Source organism: Lutra lutra, chromosome 8 (assembly GCF_902655055.1).
Source record: "Lutra lutra chromosome 8, mLutLut1.2, whole genome shotgun sequence".
Lineage (NCBI taxonomy): Eukaryota > Metazoa > Chordata > Mammalia > Carnivora > Mustelidae > Lutra > Lutra lutra.
In genome coordinates this window covers 51,912,689-51,935,124 of record NC_062285.1, presented here as the reverse complement: position 1 = coordinate 51,935,124, position 22,436 = coordinate 51,912,689, and the positions used below count along the sequence as shown (strand labels likewise).

Below are 22,436 nucleotides of genomic sequence, written 5' to 3'. Positions count from 1 at the left end.
TGCTCCTCCCTCCCCCTTCCATCCCAGAGAAACTCACTACTTCTATGTGTTAACATCCTGTCTTGGTTCTTGTTGCACAGCATGAATAACTCGCCAGGACAGATCGTACACCACCAGATGGCAAAAATGAAATGTGGGAACAAAGGAAAGAAAGAGAAAGAAAGGAGATTTTTTTAAAAGAAAAAGAAAGATGGGGCCAGGAATAAAACTAAAAATCAAAATGTAAGACCTATGCCCTACTTGAGGGTGAGCCACAAGTTTGGCCCAAACTGGTTAGCAGCCAATCCAAAAAGGAGTCTCATCTGTTCCGGTGTCCATGAGATACAATGCAGAAAGGCTGTTCAGGGCAGTACAATTATTCTTGGAGCCAAGATCCGACAGAAATTTCACCCAAGGACAATCCTAGAGAGATGACCATGGCTCACATCCTTGCATGGCCTTGAGAGTGAGTTACCCAGGATGGCTTCTAACAACAGGGGAGGCCATCACACCGAAGGACCTCTGGGGTTGTGAGAGAGGTGGGGGGCACCATGGACCCTGCTCTGTCTTGATATAGAGCTTGATTTAGGGAAGATTTCTCAACCTTGGCTCTACTGAGGATTGGAGCCAGATAATTCTTTGGTGAATGTCCTGTGCGTTGTAGAGTCACAGCTTCCCAGGTGTCTGCCCACTAGATGCCAGGTGCACCCTTCCCCAAAATGGTGACCAAAAAAAATGTCTTCAGATACAACCAAATGTCCCTTGGGGGACAAAATCACTGAGAACCACTGATCCCACAGTAGAAATCATCTCTCTTATTTTCTTTTTAATGTGGAGAGGCAAAGAAGGGACTCGGTTTTATTTTTATTTTATAGTTTTTTTATAGTTTTATTGAAGTACAATTTATACAGCATAAAAATTCACTTATTTAAAATATGCAATTCAGTGTTGTTTTGTTTTTTAGTGCATTCACAGGGTTGTGTAACCATCACCACTATTTAATTTTAGAATATTTTCATCATTTCAAAAACAACTCCAGGGGCACCTGGGTGGCTCAGTGGGTTAAAGCCTCTGCCTTCAGCTCAGGTCATGATCCCAGGGACCTGGGATCGAGCCCCACATCGGGCTCTCTGCTCATCAGGGAGCCTGCTTCCTCCTCTCTCTGCCTGCCTCTCTGCCTACTTGTGATCTGTCTGTCAAATAAATAAATAAATAAATAACAGCTCCATACCCCAAAGTAGTCACTCCCTGTTCTCCTCCTCTCACACACACAATCTCCCACACCTCCACCTCTGGCAACAAGTAATCTGGTATCTCTCTTATGGATTTGTCAATTTTGAACATTTTATATAATAGAATCAATCGTGCAAAGTACATTTTTTTGGTGCCTGGTTTCTTTCGTTCAGCATAATTTTTTCAAGTTTGGTCCATATTATCAGTACCTCAATCCTTTTGATTGCCAAATAATATTCCATTGTATGGAAATTTATTTTGTTTATTCATTCAGTTTACAGACATTGGGTTGTTTACACTTTGGGGCTGTTATTAATAATTCTGCTATGAACTTTCACGTACAAGCTTTTGTGTGGACGTTTGGTTCTAACTCTCTTGGGTATATACCTAAGAATGAAATTGTTGGGTTATATGATCGCTATAAGTATAATATTTTGACAAGTTGCCAGTTTTCCAAAATAACCTCACCCTCTTATATTCCCACCAACAATAAATGATGGTTCTAATTTCTCCACATCCAGCACTTGTTGCTTGGTTTATAGTGTTGTTCATACCTTCTATTTCTCAGTTGATCTTCCTCCTAGTTGTTCTGTCCATTATTGGAAGTGGAGTGTGGAAGTCTCTAGATATTACTGTTCAGTTGTCTATTTCTACCTTCAGTTCTGCCAGGTTTGCCTTCCTCTATTTGTCTCTAAGTGGCTCTACCAATACCAGGCAAAAATAGAGGTTAAAACAGAATTTATTACTAGAGATAAAGAAGAACATTTTACAGGGATACAGGATTCACTCTATAGTGGAGGAAATAATAAACATTAAGTGGAGGGGCGCCTGGGTGGCTCAGTGGGTTAAGCCTCTGCCTTCGGCTCTGGTCATGATCTCTGGGTCCTGGGATCGAGCCCCACATGGAGCTCTCCACTCAGCAGGGAGCCTGCTTCCCCCTCTCTCTCTGCCTGCCTCTCTGCCTACTTGTGATCTCTGTCTGTCAAATAAATAAATAAAATCTTTTTTTTAAATTAAGTGTAAATAAATGAAGTAGGAATTTTTTAAAAATAGAGAAAATCAGCAAAACAAAAAGCTGAGTCTTTAAAAAAGATCAACAAAATTGACAAGCCTTCAGCTAGACTGGTCAAGAAAAAGAATAAAAGTTTGGGACACCTGGGTGGCTCAGTCGGTTAAGCGTCTACCTTCCACTCCAATCACGATCCCAAGGTCCTGGGGTTGAGTCCTGCATTGGGCTTTTTGAGTGTGGGGAGCCTGCTTTTCTCTCTGCCTGCTGCTCCCTCTGCTTGTGCTCTCTCGTTCTCTTGCTCTCTCTCTGACAAATAAATTAATAAAATTGTTTAAAAATTAATTTAAAAAACAAAAAGATGATAAGAGAATATTATGTGTCCAACATCTGGCCTTCCTTGGCCATCCTATTCATGGCTTTTTTTTTCTTTTTCTTGTAGATGGGCCACACTCTCCTGTTTATTTGCATGTTTTCATAATTTTTGTTGAAAACTGGACATTTTAAATAACATTGTGGTAGCTCTAAAAATCAGATTCCCACATCCCTGGGGATTTTTGTTGTTGCTGTTTGTTACCGTTGTTTATTAGAGTGACTTTCCTGGACTAATTCTATAAAGTCTATATTCTTTGTTTCGTGTGGCCACCTAACTCTCTGCTTGGCTAGCTTAGCAATGAGCTAATGATCAAACAGATTTCCCTAAGTATTTCCTTAAGTACTTTGACCGTTAAATCTCCCCGCTTTGCTGACGTGGAGTGTGTGTGTCCTGGCACGCCTTTGATTCTCCAGCAGTTTACAACTCCCACTTAGTCTTCATTTCCTGCTTGAATAGAGTCCCTAAGTCAGTCAGAGGTGACAGATGTGCAGCCCTGCACCGCTACCCTGATTCTAGACCCTCAGATTTTCAAAGCTCCCTATCAACATCCCCAAATCCTCCTTTCATAATTTTAGCCAGCCTCTTGTTTGCCCCACAAGATTGCCACATCAGGCAACAGCGATTTTTAAATATTGCCACTGATTATCTAACCAATGCCCTAAAGGTAAAGATTTCCTCACTGAGCAAATAAAGAGAAGCCCTGATAAATGGGGCTTTCCCAGAGATCTTTCAGACAAGTCAAATAGTAACAAGTGTCTGGAAAACAGCTCTTCTGGGAGCTCAAGTTCATTCTACACCTTCCAGCAGCTGCTAAGAGTCTGGGTTTTGCAGTTACTGTGGATCCAAGGCCATTGATTTCAAGACAACGTGGAACTGGGGAAAGAGGGTAAGAACAGGGCAGGTTAAAACACCACAAAACTCACTGTTCTTGCAAGATTCCACCATTTTTCTTTAAAAAAAAAAAATGCCCCTGGTTGTTAAGCCTTTGTTTAATTTCCAGAGTTCTGAAACACCTGATTTTGACAATTTTTGTCAGTGTTCTTATTGCTTTTATGGAAAAACTTGTTTTCAGAGGTCTTTACTCCACCATTCCAGAAGGGCTTCCTCCTGCTCTGAGTTTTCATCACACTTCCTCCATGGTTCCCTGGGATCTCAGAAAGAGGTTGGTCCTGCAGAAACAACGGAACCAAAACGATTTCAAAGACTTCAAGTCTGCCTTTTGCCAGGTCCCAGAATCATAAAACCTCAGGATGAGCCCTCTGTTTCCCCACTACCATGAGTTGGACACTTTTTTTTGGAGGTTGGGGGTATAATAGCCATGTTGGGAGACCAGGGCCAGTGCCGACAGGGAGTGCCTCAGGAGCTGGGCAGGACTGGCGCTGCTGGGATGAGTGACGAGTGAGTCACCAGCTTTTGTGATATTAGTAAGTCAGTCCATAAGACTAGCTAGCACTCGTGGTTTTCCATTGTTTTTAGTGCCTATGTTACCAAGGGGAAATAATTTTCACGGTGTTTCACAACATACAGAACCATGAGTAACTTTCTACAATTGTCTTAACTGACTTCACATTCTATCTACAACCTGGATGTGGCAGGCAGGGCCACTCAGAGACTGAAAAAAAACTAGTCCTCTTCCTTTTTCAGGCTTTGGGTAAATTAAAAAATAAAGAAATGCCAGAACAGAGTTACTAAAATATCGATATATTTTAGATACTTTTTTTTAGCTAGCCAAAACTTTGAATACAACTAATAAACGCAAAGACAATGTGACCTTAGTTGGCAATAAAGCAAACACTGTACTTGAGGCCCCTCATGGATACGAGGCCAGACCCTGTAGTTTTCCTGGTTTCCCAAGTAATAAGACTACTGGGGAGTCCTTTGCTTCCTGGGGTGGGGGGGTGGGAGTGAGAATTTAGATACACCAACTTCAAGTTCTCTCTTGTTAGGAGAGCCACCTACATACAGCTCAGCAGATCAAAGTGGTGGGGCTTCCTCACACACCCAAGGAGTTGAGGAGAAGTGCATCCTCTCCAATTCATGGCTTCACCTCAGGCCCTGATCATGTCCTCCTGCCTTTCTGGGCTTCCCCAGGAGGAAAAAAAATCACCCCCTGTGTTCTCATGGAGCGCTACAGCACTCTGTAAGAGGGAACTACTACAGAACAGTCCAGAAGACAACTAGAAGAGATGCTTTATCTAAAGAAACCATTCCCTTATACCATACAAGCAAAAGAGTCCTTATAGACCTAGATCTTCAGAGAAAAGGATTTCTTGTGGCCTCTTCTGCTCTCTTTCTACCCATGTTCAAACTTCAGGTTTTAGCCAAACGCTAACAGAAGCTTTCCTCTGTCCAGATTTTACCAGATTCGAATTATCTCTGATTTCATAAAGTAGACATTGTGTGCTGTAGCCAACTTCCTCACCATTTACCTAAAAACCAAGCATACCTCATCCTAGTGAGGATTCATTTTTTTCCCAAATCAATAAAATCCACTTTCGTATTAGGAAATCATATATTGGGGCGCCTAGGAGGCTCAGTCAGTTAAGTGTCCAACTCTTGATTTCCACTCCGGCCATGATCTCTGGGTCATGAGATTGAGCCCCACATTAGACTCCATGCTCAGGGGGAGTGTGCTTGGGATTCTCTCCCTCTCCCTCTGCCTCCCCTCCCCCCTGCTCAGGCGCTCCCTTGCTTTCTCTCTCAAATAAATACATTAAAATTTTTTTTAATGTTTAAAAACTTTAAAGATTTAAATATTGCCCTGATATTAAGATCTTGACCCTATTCCTTCAAAATGATAACCCTAACAGGACTGAGCTAAGGAACACTTGCCTTCTTCCCAAGGCTGCAGTATCTCTACTTGGTTGCTCAGCCCTCCCAGGCCAGGTGCAAGGTACAAATTCTGATCAACAACTCTCTTCCTCTACAGAAGAAAAGGGCAGGTGTTAATGCTTAACACAGATCACAGAGCATTCTAATGCACAGTGTGCATTCTAACACCTGATGGCTTTCATGATTTTTGTTGCAGAATACCAGAACATCACATTTGAACATAAAAGGGTACATGCAGGAGTCACACAACAAATATAGACACTAGAAGAGCACACTGAGGAGCTGGAGGGCCCCAGCCACTCTGGCCCTCCACCACCTGCTCCCTGGGAGTTGTTCTTAACGACCAGAGACGGAAGATGAAAGTCTGTCCACTGCAAGAGAAAGCAGGACATCTTAGCACAGCCACCCCTTATAAAGGTAAACCTCGTGCCTGGGGCTAACAAGAATGTTGTTTACACTCAACGTTCTGACCCTTACTCCAAGCCTGTGCCTCACCCCATTCCTGAAGCTGAGCTCCCAGCCCCAGTCCCTGCCCCAAGCCCAGGAATGGGCTCAACTGATCCTCTGGCCCTGACCAATGCTCACTGACCAGGCCCCTGATTGTCTCCCCCAACAGTTCCATCCAGGTCCTTCTGCCACATCTCCCTGACTAATCCTGGCTGGACTCCATCGGTCCTACTTACCCAAGCCCAGTCGCAGGCCCCAGACAGCTCCTGTTTGACCCTACCAGTGAGGGGCTCATACTCTAGACCTGACTATGAGAACAGCTGCTACGTTGGTCCTTTGCCACCACTCCTCCCTGAGGTCAAGCTCTGGAATGTCCAGCCAGCCAAGCCCTCCACAGCACTGCTTCCCGGAGGAGTGAGACGAACTAAGGCTCACAAACTGAGCTCATGAGGCTTCAGACCCCTTTTCAGACAATAAAGTGATTTCTTTTTTTTTAAAAGATTTTATTTATTCGTCAGAGAGAGAGGAGAGCGAGCGAGCACAGGCAGACAGAATGGCAGGCAGAGGCAGAGGGAGAAGCAGGCTCCCCGCCAAGCAAGGAGCCGGTTGTGGGACTCGATCCCAGGATGCCGGGATCATGACCTGAGCCGAAGGCAGCTGCTTAACCAACTGAGCCACTCAGGCGTCCCAATAAAGTGATTTCTTAAAAGATAGTGCTTCTCAAACTTGAATACACAGAGGAATGACCTGGGTGACACGGGAGAGCTAGGTCCTTGTCTCACAAAGTCCAAGAATGAATCTCAGGGACAAAGGAAAGTGAGCAAAGCAATAGAGTTTATTAAATAAAGATACAGAAAAAGCTCTCACGGCAAGAGGTGTTCTGGCAAGTCCCAATGAGGGCCTTTAGGATTAGTCTTTTATAGAAAGCCAACCAGGGACCTTAAAGCCTTTTAACCTCTCTGTTGATAACACCATTGAACAAGGACTAGTGATAACACCTTCAATGGCCCACCTCCTTTGTAGGGTCTGGTTATTCTTTGTTGGTCACAGGTGATTATCATAAAAAAGATACCCACCTCCCACACCTAGGGCAGGACGGTCCTTGGGCAGAGTGGTCCAGTTTGTTCCTTTATCTCTGGTCTTCCCACACCTGCACATTTTGGGGAGTTTTGTAAGCCTGATCACCTAGCTGCGTCTCTCTCTCTCTACCTAGCCCCGCCTGTCCCTTAGGGACCTTGTTATAATACAGATTTAGATTCAGGAGGTCTGGGGTGGGGCCTAAGACTGCAGTTCTAACAAATACTTAGGTGAGGCCAATATTGTTGGTCCAGGGCTACGCTTTGAGTTGGAAGTTTCTGGAATACTAAATATTGCCATTTTGCAAAATAAAAAAAATATTTCCGGGTAACAACAGCCGTAATGTCACCAAGAGAAGAGGAGAAATTGTTCCCTCATAGTTTTCTCCAGCAGACAGAATTTGGAGTCTGTCGCATGCATATTTTGTACTAATGACCTATAATAGTGCTTTGAATTTCACATAAAAGTTTGCTGTATGTTGTGATGAGCACCAGGTGTTGTATGGAAGTGCTGAGGCACTGTATTGTGCACCTGAAACTAATATACTATATGTTAACTAACTGGAATTTAAATAAAAACTTGCTTTAAAAGTGTCCTGTATCTGTGTTTTGTTCACTGCTTATACATCTGGTTCCTCTGCAACATTCATTCATTCTGCAAAAAACATTATTACTGTGTTGGGACTAGAGGAACATATTAAGACATAGTCCCTGGGCTCAATAAGCCAATGGACTTTTAAAGGAGACAGACACATAAATAAGTATTTTTGGCACACTATGGTAAGTACAACAATAGTATCTGTATAAAGTGTGAGGGAAAAGAGGCCCAGGACAGTATCAGAATTAGGGAGTCCACAGGAAAGCCATTCTGGGTAAAGGAGAGCCGGAATAAATCGAACAAAGAGAAGGAGTAAGCCAAGTGAGTGTAGGGGCCCTTTCTGGCAGAGGCTCCAGCATGAAAGGGCTGGGTAGCAGGGGAACTGCACACACTTGGGGTTGTCGAAGCACAATAGCAAAGGAGACAGCCTCAGAGAAGAAGTTGAGCCGTCCACCAGCGCTGACCACAGAAGGCCTTTCTACTATAGTAAGCAGTTGGACTTTATCTTACGGATGACAATGAGGAAACAATTCAGATTTTTAATAAGGGCATGGCATGGTGATGTTTGTATTTTAGGTAAATCATGCTTGTTGACTGTGTGGAGAATGGATTTGAAAACTAGGCAGCTGTTTTCATGGTCCAGGAACCAGATGATGTGGGCCTGAATTTACAGCACTGGCGGTTGGGATAAGAGAGAGGAAACAGATTCAAGGGATGTTGAGAAGGTATTTGAAAGTACACAGCAAGCTTTAGTGCTGAATTGAATGGGGACAGGGTGAGAGAACAGGAGGGGGAAGAATGGCTCCCTGGCACTTGGCTTGGGGGAATTACAATGTATCCAACCAAATCAGAAAGGACAGGAAGAGTTGCTGGATTGGAGTTCCAGACCAGAAACAACCTCTATCCTAATGGGTCTCCGGTATTTATCTCTAGCCTAAAATGCTCTTCAAAATTCCAGAATCACATATTTAACTCCTCTCTGGACATACCACCTCCAAGTTAGCATGCCAAAACCAAATTCACCATCTTTAAAAAAAAAAAAAAAAGTCCTTATTCTTTTTTTTTTAAGATTTACTTATTTATTTATTTATTTAACAGACAGAGAACACAACTAGGCAGAGAGACAGGCAGAGAGAGAAGCAGGCTCCCTGCTGAGCAGAGAGCCCAATAGGGGGCTTGATCCGAGGACCCTGAGATCATGACCTGAGCCCAAGGCAGAGGCTTAACCCACTGAGCCACCTAGATGCCCCAAAAGTCCTTATTCTGATAAATTGTCTCTAGTGACCAGAGTCAGAAGTCTCAGAATAATTGTTAAGAATTATAAATGTTTACAGGGTGCCTAGATGACACAGTCAGGTAAGCGTCTGACTCTTGGTTTCATTTTTGGTTTTATCTCAGATCCTCATCTCGGGGTCCTGAGATTGAGTCCAACATGAGGCTTTGCACTGCTCAAGACTCTCCCTACCCGTCTCCCCCTAAAATAAATAAATAAATCTTTGGGGTCACCTGGGTGGTTCAGTCAGTTGAGTATCTGTCTTCAGCTCAGGTCATGATCTCGGGATCCTGAGATCGAGCCCCACATGGGGATCTCCACTCGGTGAGGATTCTGCTTGTCCCTCTCCCTCTGCCCCTACCCCTTTGCTCTCTTTGTCTCTCTCAAATAAATAACCAAATCTTTTTTTAAAATAAATATATAGATAAATGGTGAGTTGCCAAGAGCTCATGAGAAGTTATTGTTTAATAGGCATGGAGCTTCAGTTGGGAAGATCAAAAAGGTCTGGGGATGGGACGCCTGAATGGCTCAGTCAGTTAAGCATCTGCCTTCAGCTCAGGTCATGGTCCTGGGGTCCTGGGATAGAGCCCCATAGTAGGGAGTAGTAGCTTCTTCCTCTCCCTCTGCCTGCTGCTCCCTGCTGCTTGTGCTCTCAGTGTGTGTGTGTGTGTGTGTGTGTGTGTGTGTGTGTGAAGTAAGTGGGTAAAATCTTAAAAGAAAAAAAAAGTTCTGGGGATGGACAGTGGCAATGATTGCACAGTAGTGAGAGTGAAATTAATGCCATTAACTATACACTTAAAATTGATTTAAATGGTAACATTTATATTATGCATATTTTACCAAAATTTTGTAAATGAAAAACAAAATGCTACTCTTACCACCTCCTACGTAAATCTCCTCTCTGTCCCCACTATTGCTCCATTTTTCATTATCCTTTCCCCAGACCATTGTAAGTCATCTCTCTCTCTCTCTTTTTAGATTTTTATTTATTTACTTAATTGACAAGGATAGAGACAGCTAGAGAGGGAACACAAGCAGGCAGAGTGGGTGAGGGAGAAGCAGGCTTCCCACTAAGCAGGGAGCCCAGTGTGCGGCTCAATCCCAGGACACAGGGATCATGACCTTAGCCAAAGGCAGACCTTAACAACTGAGCCACCCAGGTGCCCCTCATCTATTTTTTTTTAATTTTTATTTCTTAAATTCCAGTGTAATTAAAATACAGTGTTATATTAGTTTCAGGTGTACAATATAGTGATTCAATAATTCCATGCATTATTCCATGCTTATCATGATAAGAGTACGCTTAATCCCCTTTATCTATTTCAGCCCTCCTCCCAACCCCCTCCTCATCCCCAACAACCATCAGTCTCATCTCTGTATTTAAGAGTCTGGTTTTTTGTTTGCCTCTCTTCATCTTTGTTCATCTGTTTTATTTCTTAAATTGCCCATATGAGTGAAATCATATGGTATTTGTTGTTCTCTGACTTATTTCACTTATACACTCTAGGCCCATCCACACTGTTGCAAAAGGCAAGATCCCATTCTTTTTTAATGCTGAGTAATATTCCATTTTATATATATATTATATCTGTATATAATATATATATCTCACAGCCTCTTCATTCATTCATTTATCTTTGAAAATTTGTGTTGCTTCTACATCTTTTTTTTTTAAAGATTTTATTTATTTATTTGACAGAGAGAAATCACAAGTAGGCAGAGAGGCAGGCAGAGAGAGAGGAGGAAGCAGGCTCCCTGCTGAGCAGAAAGCCCGATGTGGGGCTCGAACCCAGGACCTGGGATCATGACCTGAGCTGAAGGCAGCGGCTTAACCCACTGAGCCACCCAGGCGCCCCATGTGTTGCTTCTACATCTTGACTATTGTAATAATTCTACAATAAACATAGGGGCACATATACTTTTTGAATTAGAGTTTCTGTTTTCTTTGGGTAAATACCCAGTAGGAGAATTACTGGATCATATGGTAATTCTATTTTTACTTTTTTGAGGAACTTCCATACTGTTTTCCAGAGTGGCTGCACCAGTTTGCATTCCCACCAACATTGCATAAAGATTCCTTTTTCTCCACATCCTCACCAATGTTTGTTTTTTTCTTAGGTTTTTTATTTTAGCCATTTGACAGGCATGAGATAATATCTCATTGTGGTTTTGATATGCATTTCCTGATGATGAGGGATGTTGAGCATCTTTTCATGTATCTTTTGGACAACTGGATATCTTCTTTGGGAAAATGTCTATTCATATTTTTTGCCTTTTTAATGGGATTATTTGGGGGTTATTGCATTGAGTTGTATAAATTCTTTATGTATTTTTGGTATTAACCTCTTATCAGATATATCACTTGCAAGTATCTTCTCCCATTCAGTGGGTTATCTTTTTGTTTTGTTAATGGTTTCCTTTGCTGTGCAAAAGTTTTATATTTTGGTGTTGTCCTGGTAATTTAAGTTTGCTTTTGCTTCGTTTGCTAAAGGAGATATATCTAGGAAAAAATGTTTCTACAGCTGATGTCAATGCAAATCAGCTCTCAGCTGGTATCCCATCCTCCAGTCTTTTTTCCTATAAATCCAGTCATCAGAGAGATGCTTCCAACAAGCCATCAGACCATATGACTCCTTCCCATTTCCTATAGAATAAGATCCAAACACCTTAGGTTGGCATATAAGATCCTCAATGATACATTTCTCAATGAAATGGGCCCTTTTTCAGGATATGGACCTTTTATTCATCCATCTAATAAATATGATGGATTGAGTGATCTCTGAGACTGACACTGGAAATGGCTCTGAGTATATAAGGCAATGAAGAGGAAAATATGCTTTCTGACAATGTAGCATTAATTCACTAGAGGAAACAGCACGCTTTAAATTATTGACAGAAAGTTTTCAATTATAAATTGTGATAAAACTCTTTGTTATTTATTGACCACACATGTTTTTGATGCAGGCTGGCTGGGTCCAAGGACCAGAGGGAGGAGGAGGTCACGCAAGACCAGCCAAGAAGGTGCTTGTCTTCATGCAGTATGCAAATCAAATACAAGCTGAGAGGAAGTGAAAGTAGTTTATTGAAGACACAGAGAGAGTGTAGATAGATAAATACAGAGTGTCTGGGAGACTGGGAAAGGAAAGGAGAGTGAGTCTCATCTTTGCTTGGGGTCCTGGGTTCTTGTTGAGGATCATGATCCTGATGTGTCTTCTCAGGCATGCAGGAACAAAGACAAGTGGTTAGGTGTCCTCCATGAGGCACTTACGTCCTGCAGCCAGGGATCCTGGTGAGTCAGTGGTCTTGGAAAATATTTCTGACAACCCCACCCCATCACTCCTTAGATGTTGTCTATTGTGCTGCAAGAATCAAAAGACATCATTAACTCCTTGACCTTTACGGGCAGGACACACATTATCTGTTCTATAAGGCAGGTGTAAGGCTAGGCTATAGGTCCTAGCAAGAACAGAAGCAGGAAAAGGAACAAAAAAGCAGCTTTTCATGGCGTCCCATTAGTTTATCTGTCTCGTTTTCAGTGCCTACTACTTGCCCGGCACCATGCTAGGTGCTGGATATGTGATGATAAGGAAAAAAGACATAGTCCTTGCTCTCATGGAACTTATTGACAGATATTAATTAGATAATAACAGCAACAAACAGTCATTACAAACTGAGGTAAGAGTTCTTGGCCTCGATGGGGGAAAGGGAGGGATGCTTTCATCCTAAGACCTGCAAGGTAAGTAAAAGTTAAGTAGGCAGGAGGGAAAAGAGGACTGCCACAGAAAAAGAGACATGGTAGGCAAAGGAAATGACAAGCTCAAAAGCACTGAAGCAAAAAAGTGAGAATGTGAGAAAGTGAAAGACTGTATAGCTGAAGCTTGGCGAGTGTGGGAGAATGGGGTGAAGTGGGCAGAGGCTGGATCTGCAGGGCTTGGGCCACCATAAGGATTTTGGATTTTATGCTAATGGTGATGAGAATTCACTAAAGGATTTTAAGCAGGGGGTGGCAGTGGGGAGACTAGTTATGAGGCTATTGTAATGGGCCACACAGACGAGGGCTGTGGCCTGCTCTGTGCCAGTGAAGATGCTAGCAGTGCTTGAATTAAAGATAAATGGGGACATAGAGCTGGCAGGACTTGGGGAGAGCTTGGATAGGGGAGTAAGGGAAAAAGAAACTCAAAAAAGTGAGTCCTAGGAATTATGCTAGACTTTTTTAGGTGTGATAATATTCTGGTTATATTTTTTGTTACATATCTTTTAAGAATATGTATTTAAATATTTACAGATGAAATGACATGTCTAGGGTTTACTTCAAAACGATACCCAGGGTGGAAGGGAGCAGTGGATGAGGGTGTGGATGGAGCAGGGTTACCCAGGGCTTGATGGTTGTGTTGTGGCTGGATGATGTATACACGGGGGTCTGTGACTGTGCCAACTTTCGTGTGTATTCATAATCTTCCGTTATACAAAGTTTAAAAAGGAGAAAGCAGCAGAAGGAGGAGAACGAAGAGGTGAGGGGGAAGAGGGGTGAAAGAAGGAAGAGAAAGAGAAATAAAACAAGCCCTAGGTTTTTGCTTGAGCAATTGAGAAGTTCATGGTGTCATTTATTGAGATGGTGAGGAGAATGGGCAAAAGAGACTTGAAGAGGATCATTTTGGGTGTGTTAAGTGACACATTCAGGACACATGCTGAGGAATTTGTCAAGTAGGCAGTTGGATTTATGCAAATCTGAAGGAAACTGGGGAGGGGGATATCTGCTTTAAAAAGATTAATATGTGAATAATTAAACCCATGAAAATGGATGAAATTACTTAATGAGATAATGTAGACAGAGGGAGATCTAAGGCTAAACCTAAAGAAACAAAATACAGAGGCTGAGTAGATAAGAAAGACTCCTAAGAAAGGAGTGTGAGGAGGAACAGCCAGGGGTATAAAAACAAGAAGGCCATGATGTTGGGATAGCTTAAATGAGATAGTATTCCAAGAAGGAAGTAGTAGCCAACTGTTCCGGAGGCTGGTAAGATAAGGACAGGAAGAGCTATTGGATCTGGCAATGTTCAAATAAGATAAGAACAGTTTTTATTACAGTGTTGGATTGGAGGGGGTGGAAGAGTGAATGGGGAGTACATTGAGATAACATGAGCAGATGACTCCGGAAGTTTGGCTGTGCAGCCCCTGGATGGCTCAGTCAGTTAAACATCTGACTCTTGATTGCAGCTCAAGTCTGGATCTCAGAGTCTCAGGTCAAGTTTTTTGATCTCAGGGTTGTGAGTTCAAGCCCCACATTGGGCTCCATGCTGGGCACTTAAAATAAAAAAAAGGGGGGGGGGGCGTCTGGGTGGCTCAGTCAGTTAAGCATCTGTCTTCAGCTCAGGTCATGATCCCAGAGTGCTAGAATCGAATCCCAAGCCAAGTCAGGCTCCTTGCTGAGCTTCTCCCTCTCCTCCCCAGCTCCTGCTCTCTTTCATTCTCTCTCAGGCTCTCTCAAATAAATAAATAAAAACAAAATCTTTAAAATATATAAAACATATATATAAATATATATGTTATATATTTAATATAAATATATTAAATATATAACATATATATTTATATATATGTTTTATATATTTTAAAGATATATTTAAATATATATTTAACATAGATACATATATATAAATATATATGTTAAATATAAATATATATATAAAACAAATATATATATAACATTTATATATATAAATATATATAACATATAAATATATATAATAATAAATATATAACATGTGTATATATATACACATATATAAAACATATATATGTGTATATATACACATATATATTATATATACACACATATATTATATGTGTGTGTGTGTGTGTATATATATATATGTTTTTCCCTTGGTTTAAAACATACACATATATTTTCCCCCTTGGTTTTATATATATTTCCTCCCCCCTAAGGGAGATTAAGAAGTGGAGTGGGGGACAAGAGGAATAAGAGATGATACCCAGAGATCATAAACTGCTAACTTCCCTGGAACCCACAAATCCTGCCACTGTCCTGCAGACAATGTCACATGTTCTAGATCTGCTGAAGAGCGCACAGCTGGAGTGGCTGAAATGGTGCAGCTTTTGGCTCAGGCAGATGGAATCTGGAAGCACCCCATCTCCACTGCTCCTATGGAACCACCACTGCCAACAGTTGCCACACGGTGCAGCTGGCAGCACGAACACGCCTTCTTCCTCCCACAGTCTGCTCTCCCTGCAGTGCCTATTACTGCAGAACTCACAAAGAAGCCAGCAAGCAAGTGAGCCAAGTAAACGTAGGCTCTTAACGCCAGCAATAACAGAGCAAAGAATAAAAGGGTGGGTGAAAAGCTGAGGGAAAACAGATACAGCCTGTAAAGCATGTGAAGCAGTCCCATTAATTTCAGGAACAAAAAGATTTAGTACCCATACTACTATTTAATATTTCTCTAAGGAATTAGATAAAGCAATTAAGCAAGAGAAGGAAATAAAAGATATAAAAATTGAAAAGGAAGAGGTAAATAATTATCACTGGCACAGATCATGTTATGCTTAGAGAACCCAAAGAGGGGCTCCTGGGTGGTTCAGTCAGTAAGTGTCTAACTCTTGATTTCTGCTCAAGTCTTGATCTCAGGGTCCTGAGATTGAGTTCTTTGTGGGGCTCCATGCTCAGCTCAGCAGTGAGTCTGCTTCTCTCCCTCTCTCTCCCTCTCCTTCTGCCCTTCGCCTCACTCGCACTCTCCCTCTCCCTCTCTCTAAAATAAATAAATATTTTTTGAAAAAGAATCAAATAAAAATAATAAACAATAAGAGCATTTAATAAGATGACTAGGTACAAAACTAACATTCGGAAACAAAAATGATGAGATATATATACAAATGGAAACCTGTAAGAAGATAGAAGTAAAGAAGAGACTTCCTTTTGTATTAGTAAAAAAAAAAAAGTAATATAACTAGAAATAAGCTTAAGAAATGTTTGGTATCTGGGGCGCCTGGGTGGCTCAGTTGTTGAGCGTCTGCCTTTGGCTCAAGTCGTGATCCCAGGGTCCTGGGATTGATCCCCACATTGGGCTCCCTGCTCAGCCGGAAGCCTGCTTCTCCCTCTTCCACTTCCTCTGCTTCTGTTCTCTCTCTCACTTTGTCTCTCTCTGTCAAATAAATTTTTTTAAAAAGAAGAAAGAAAGAAAGAAAGAAAGAAAGAAAGAAAGAAAGAAAGAAGGAAAGAGAAAGAAAGAAAGAAATGAATGTATGTTAGGTACCTACATGAAGATATCTTTGAAATACTACTGACAGGACAAAAGAAGATATGAACAATTGAGGAAATATAACATACTTTCAGACAAAAAAAGTATGTCAGTTCTCCCTAAAATATATTTCACATAACCCTAATAAATACCCAGAGCAAACATCACACTCCATGGTGATAGACTAAAAATTTTCCTCTGAGATAGATAAGAAAAGAATGCCTGCTTTCACCACTTGTATTAACACAGTACTGGAAATTCTAGCCTAAGCAATGCAAGAAAAAGAAATAAAAGTCGTCAGAATTGCAAAGGAAGAAGTAAAATTATCTTAAATGTAACTACTTTTTGAACACAAGGATTTTTTAAGATTTTATTTATTTATTTGCAAGAGAGAGAGCACAAGTGGGCAGAGGGAGAAGCAGACCCCTGATGCAGGACTCCATCCCCAGACTCCAGGATCATGACCTGAGCCGAAGGCAGACACTTAACTGGCTGAGCCACCAGGTGGCCCAACCCCATGTCATTCTTAATGGGTGCTGTGGAAAACAGTGTGGTGGTTCCTCAAAAAATCAAACCTAGAATTATGATATAATCCAGCAATTCCACTTCCAGGAATATACCCAAAAGAACTGAAAGCAGGGTCTCAAAGAGATATTTGCACACCTACATGGGGTGGGGGGGCGGATGGTTAAGATTTATTTATTTATTTTAGAGAAAATGAGTGAGAGCATGAGCAGGAGGAGCAGAGAGAATCTGAAGCAGACTCCGAGGTGGGCTTGATCCTACAACCCTGAGACTAGGGCCTGAGCCAAAACCAAGAGTCCAACACTTAACCACTGTGCCACCCAGGTACCCCTGTATACCCATGTCTGTAGGAGTATTATCCACAGTAACTAAATCATGAAAGCAACCCATGTCCACTGATAGATGAATGGATAAGCAAAATGTGGTATATGCATATAACAAAATATTATTCAGCCTTAAAAAGGAAGAAATTCTTCAATATGCTACAACATGGGTAACCTTGAGGACATTTGGCTAAGCAAAATAGGTCAGTATGATTCCATTTATAGGGGGTACTTAGAGCAGTCAGAATCATAAAGACAAACTATAATGGTGGTTTCCAGGGACTGGGGGCGGGGGGAACGGGCAGTCACTGTTTAATGGGATGGAGCCTCCTTCTTCACCGTCTGCCTACTGCTCCCCTGCTTGTGTGTGCACTCTCTCGCTTGCTCTCTCTCTCTCAAATAAATAAATAAAATCTTTTAAAAAAAAATAAGGAAGGAAGGAAGAAAGAATCCAGACAATAAGAGTACATACTATAGGATTCCATTTATATAAAATTCTAGAGAATGCAAACTAACCTATAATGACAGAGCAGACCAGCAGTTGCCTGAAGATGGGGATGAAAGAGGGAAGGATGGATTGCAAAGAGACGTGGGGAAATGCTCATGGTTGGTAGACATGTTCACTGTGTTGAATGTGGTAACGGTTTCACAGATGTATTCATATGTCAAAATCCATCAAGCATACACTGTAACTATGTATGTTCTCTTGTTCATAATTATACATCAATAAAACTGTACCTAAAGAGGGCATCAAGACTACAACCCATTGAATAAAATAGGAAATCTGTGAGTCAATAGTAATATAAATGAGTGAATGAGTAGAGATGATAGGTAGGCAGATAGATAGCTAAATGATAGATAATAGATGATAGATAGATAGATGATAGATGATAGATAGATAGATAGATAGATAGATAGATAGATAGATAAAAGATGCATAACACTAAATGTTACTAGTGGAAGTGTAAATTGAAATAGCCGTTTTGGGGGTTCCTGGGTGGCTCAGTCAGTTATACTGATGGCCAGAGTCCTGGGATCAAGCTCCACATAGGGCTCCCAGCTCAGCGGGGAGCCTGCTTCTCCCTCTCCCTCTGCCTGACACTCTGCCTACTTGTGCTCTCTATCTCCCTGTCAAATAAATTAAAAAATAAAATAAAAAACAGCTACTTTGGAAGATCCTTTGGCAGTATCGGCTAAACCCAATAAAGCAAGGTATTCAAGAGTGTGGACAATGTGCTACCATTTGTGTAAAGAAAGAGGAATATGTGGACACACACGTGTGTACACATCTAAATGTGCGGTGGGTGTGTCATTTGCTATTTTGCAGATCATCTCCATCTCCAGAAAGATTCCAAGAAATTGCCTTTGTGATGTTTAGTGCCTCAGGAGAGAGGATCTGAGTCACTGAGAGACTAAAGTGGAAGAGAGAATTTTCTCTGTAATCTCTTTGTACCTCTTAAATTCTGTGCCATGTGAATGTATTACTTTTCCAAGAAAGAGTTTAACGATTCTTTTACAAGCAAAAAGAAACCTGTCAGGAGTGACTACTCTCTGACTTCACCTCCCACCACCTCTCCAGCTCACCCCATTCTCCACTAAACTGAGCGCCTCACCCATTCCAGAAAGAGGTAGCCCCCAGTTGGCCTGGCTTCCCCTGACTCTCTTCACTACTGCAGAAGGTCGCTGGGTGCCCACACCGTGTTCTGACCAGGCTTGGGTCATTGCTACTTCCTTCCTGAGCTCGTACCCCTGCTATGGAGAATGCTGCCTCCCTTACAGTCACATTAGAAGCTAAGCCCAGAGAAGGCTGCGTCTGACTGTGGGAGGTCACAAAACCTTTGCTCTCCTGAGCAGCAGCACAGGGGCTGCCCCTGGCTCGGGCAGCTCTGTGTGGGAAAAGACACTTTCTTGAAATAGTTCATAGTTATCCCCACAGCTCTTCTCTAAGTCCCCCATAGTCCAGAGCAGATCCCCTAGTGGGCTCGACTGGAGGGCTGCTGCAGTGGGCTTTGACAGAGCAGCCCTCTCCACCAGAGACTTGTTTAAACTCAGTCCTCCCCCAGAGGCCATCAGTGGCCCTGGGAAATGCTACTCATGATCTTTTAGACTACTGTCATTTCCCTCTTATATAATGCCAAGCTGTTGATTTTCTTTTCTCTATACAAAATTCCCTTTGGCCACTAGGCAATTGGTGGGCAGCCTGTGGAACTGTCTGTGGGGAGCTTCCCCCACGCTTCCGCCCAAAGAGAAGCCACAGCTTAATCATGTGGGGACTTTCTGCTAAGATGCCTGTGACCCCAAAGTCTGGGCTCTGAGACTGCCCTGCCTCAGTGGCAGCCTGGGACCAAAGTCTTGGGGGTACCATCCTGGGCTGTGAGGAGAGCTGGGGTCACCTGCCGCCTGTCCTCCCCCACTCCCCTTAGATCACACGAATGCAGGAGCAGAAGGAGCCCTTAGAAACTACAGAAGGCCCATCCAATCTGTCTTCATCTCCTCATTTTACAGATGAGAAGCTGGAGCCCAGAAAGTAAAAAGACTTGCCCAAAGAGACACGACAAGTTATAATGGGATCCGGGCTTGTTGATTCTTCTTCCCCACACTGTCTTTTTCTCCCTTCTTTTCTTCTATTGCTGGGGCAGTGCAGTCTTGAATGCAATAATAAACACCAGTCAGCTGAGAAAATGCCTTTCTTTTCACCTGCAGTCTCCCTCCTTCTCCTGACCAATCTGGCCTTACTCGGAATCCTCTGTGCTTGGCTTCTATCTGGGGCAAAGGCATGTTACAGTTTACAGAACACTGGGGGTGTGCCAGGGGAACCCAACCAGACTTCCCAGCTTGCATAACCAGATTCTGGAGACAGAATGAGGCCAGCACAGGCCCATGAGTCAGGCCCGTCCCGGGTTGGCCCCCACAAAGCTGCGATCTGAGACCTAACCCCTTCTGCCCTTCCCACTCCTCTCTGAAATGATCAGCACACCCCTACCCTCAACACACAGCGCCCCAGAACTCAGGGCACTAATGTCACCTGTCCCTTCACTCCACAGAAAACTATGGGGCCGTAGGACCTGTGCCCTCTGGAGGGATTCCATGCACCCACTGTACCCTGGCAAAGAGAAAGCTGACAAATAGGACACAGGGAACAAAGTCCCAACCCAGGAGGGGGAGAGGCTCCCGTCTGTGGCACTGGAGACAGAGAAAAGGCCAGTGTCCCAGCAGAACTTGGCTCCAAACTGGCGAGTCATGGACGCCCTGGTCCGCTTCCTGCAGCTGCTGGTGCTGCTCCTGACGCTGCCCCTGCACCTGCTGGCTCTGCTGGGCTGCTGGCAGCCCCTGTGCAAAATGTGCTTCCCCTACCTGATGTCCGCACTGACGGCCAAGTGCAACCGCAAGATGGAGAGTAAGAAACAGCAGCTCTTCATCCAGATAAAGGGGCTTGCGGGAACCTCCGGGAAGGTGTCCTTGCTGGAGCTGGGCTGCGGCACTGGGACCAACTTCCAGTTCTACCCAGCAGGCTGCAGGATCACCTGCCTGGACCCAAACCCCCACTTCGAGAAGTTCCTGATCAAGAGCATGGCAGAGAACAGGCACCTCCAGTATGAACAGTTTATGGTGGCTTCCGGAGAGGACATGAAAGGACTGGCGGACGGCTGCATGGATGTGGTGGTCAGCACCCTGGTGCTGTGCTCCGTGCAGAGTCCGAAAAGGGTCCTGCAGGAAGTCCACAGAGTGCTGAGGCCGGTGAGCAGCGTGGAAAGGGAATGGGCGTGGGGCAAGCGACAGCCGTGGCTCTGGGATCCGGACTCTGGTGTGCTAGCATGTGAGACACCCATCCACCGCCACCTGCTGGTCAACAGTGAACATGACCGGGCCTCCAAAGGGATAGAATAGGGTGCTGTAGAAGCCCACAGGAGAGCCACCTAAAGCAGCAGCTGCCGGGGCCCGGGGACAGAGACACCTAACAAAGTGATGTTTACATTGAGATCTGAGGGATTAAGCAGGATGTGGGGAAGTGAGGAAAATAAAAAAGGGTTCTGGATAGAGATATTAGAGTCCATAGAATCCATATGATTTGGGGATGGGTAAAGAAAGGATTTGAGTACGGTTTCCCGGTTTCTGGCATTAGTGACTGCTGGAGGGAAAGAGGGAGGGTAGAGGGAAGTCTCAGTTGCTGAAATGAGAGAAACCTATTTGGGACTTGTTAGGTCTGAGGTACCACTGAAACAGGCAGGCAGGAAAGCCATAGAGGCAGTTGGAAGTCAGAGAAAGATGTGGAAGTTACAAGCTGTAAATTCAGAGCACAGGGGTGCATGAGATCACCTAGAGAGGGTTCAGCAAGGAGAGAAGGGCGGAAGGAACCCCAGTATTAGTCATGAGTCAGGTGCAAGTTTCCCCTAGGATGTTGGCCAAAGGATAAGTTTGGATGTATGCGTCTGAGTCTCAGAAGACAGCGTCTCTATCGCTTCTAGGCCTTTTGGCTAAGATCAAGTGTAGAAGACAGCGTCTCAGCCTACAGTGAGATCTCTGCTCCCCTCTCTCCAGCTCCCCATCCATCTGCCCTCTGCTAGGCTGTCCCTCAGTCATCCTTTAAAGATGGCTCACCCATCACCCCCACTGGGCAGCTCTTCACATGCGCTTTTGAGTGGGAGGGGAGGAGCCAGGGCCGACAGAGAAAGTCAGAAGCAGAATAACGTGCTTCATAAACCTGGGAACCCTCACTTCACCAAGAGCAGGGTGGAGGTGAGGTGGGAGGAAGGTTGTGGAATGGAGCAAAGAAGTGACGCTAACTTTCTCTTCTATCCCAGGGAGGAGTGTTTTTTTTCTGGGAGCATGTGGCTGAGCCACGTGGAAGCTGGGCCTTTCTGTGGCAGCAAGTTTTAGAGCCCACCTGGAAACATATTGGGGATGGCTGCTGCCTCACCAGAGAGACTTGGAAGGACCTCGAGAGTGCCCAGTTCTCTCAACTCCAAATGGAACACCAGCCCCCTCCCTTCAAGTGGTTGCCTGTTGGGCCCCACATCATGGGAAAGGCTGTGAAATAACCCTTCCCAGATTCCTGCCTCCAGCCAGAGCAATCCCACCCACCGACTAACCTGTCTTCTCCTGAGAGGGATCTAGTCAGAGAAGCCATTCCCCCCACCAGCCCCTCTCCTTCCTTCCCCCATCTCTGCCTGGCATCTAATTTCAATCCTTCCTTCCAAAGTATAAAAGCTCTATTCCTAACCTGACCACAGGGAGGAAAGCAATATCCTGTCATATCCTTAACAAATTCCTACACTGGGTCTCCCAATTTTTGCCCACCCACTGCTAAGGTGGTTCCCTGTCCCTCTCCCTTGTTCCCATAGTAAGGGTCCCCTTCCTCTTTGAGACCACAGCCATGTGCCTCCAGGATCTGGTCACAAAAGTCATGTGCTCCTGCTGGGCCCCCCGGCCCTCCCTCCCACTGCCACCTTTGTCCTGAGCTGTGGGGGTGCAGAGAAGCAGTCCTCTCCTGGAGACCCTGGAGGCAGGAGAG

General features: G+C 43.8%; 1 protein-coding gene across 1 annotated transcript; it reads left to right on the top strand.

Moving 5' to 3' along the window:
• The first annotated feature begins 20,013 nt into the window (after positions 1-20,013).
• On the top strand, positions 20,014-22,149 carry TMT1B (thiol methyltransferase 1B). Its single transcript, XM_047741280.1, has 2 exons — positions 20,014-20,662; positions 21,727-22,149. Exons 1-2 carry the CDS (start codon positions 20,165-20,167, stop codon positions 21,961-21,963), a joined length of 735 nt encoding a protein of 244 aa, XP_047597236.1. The 5' UTR covers positions 20,014-20,164; the 3' UTR covers positions 21,964-22,149.
• The last annotated feature ends 287 nt before the right edge of the window (positions 22,150-22,436 follow it).

What these genes read in the sequence shown, in the direction of transcription:
- TMT1B (XM_047741280.1), top strand. Translation starts at nt 20,165, where the DNA reads ATGGACGCCCTGGTCCGCTTCCTGCAGCTGCTGGTGCTGCTCCTGACG. An exon ending in TCCACAGAGTGCTGAGGCCG is followed by an intron (nt 20,663 to 21,726) that starts GTGAGCAGCGTG and finishes CTTCTATCCCAG; the next exon opens with GGAGGAGTGTTTTTTTTCTG.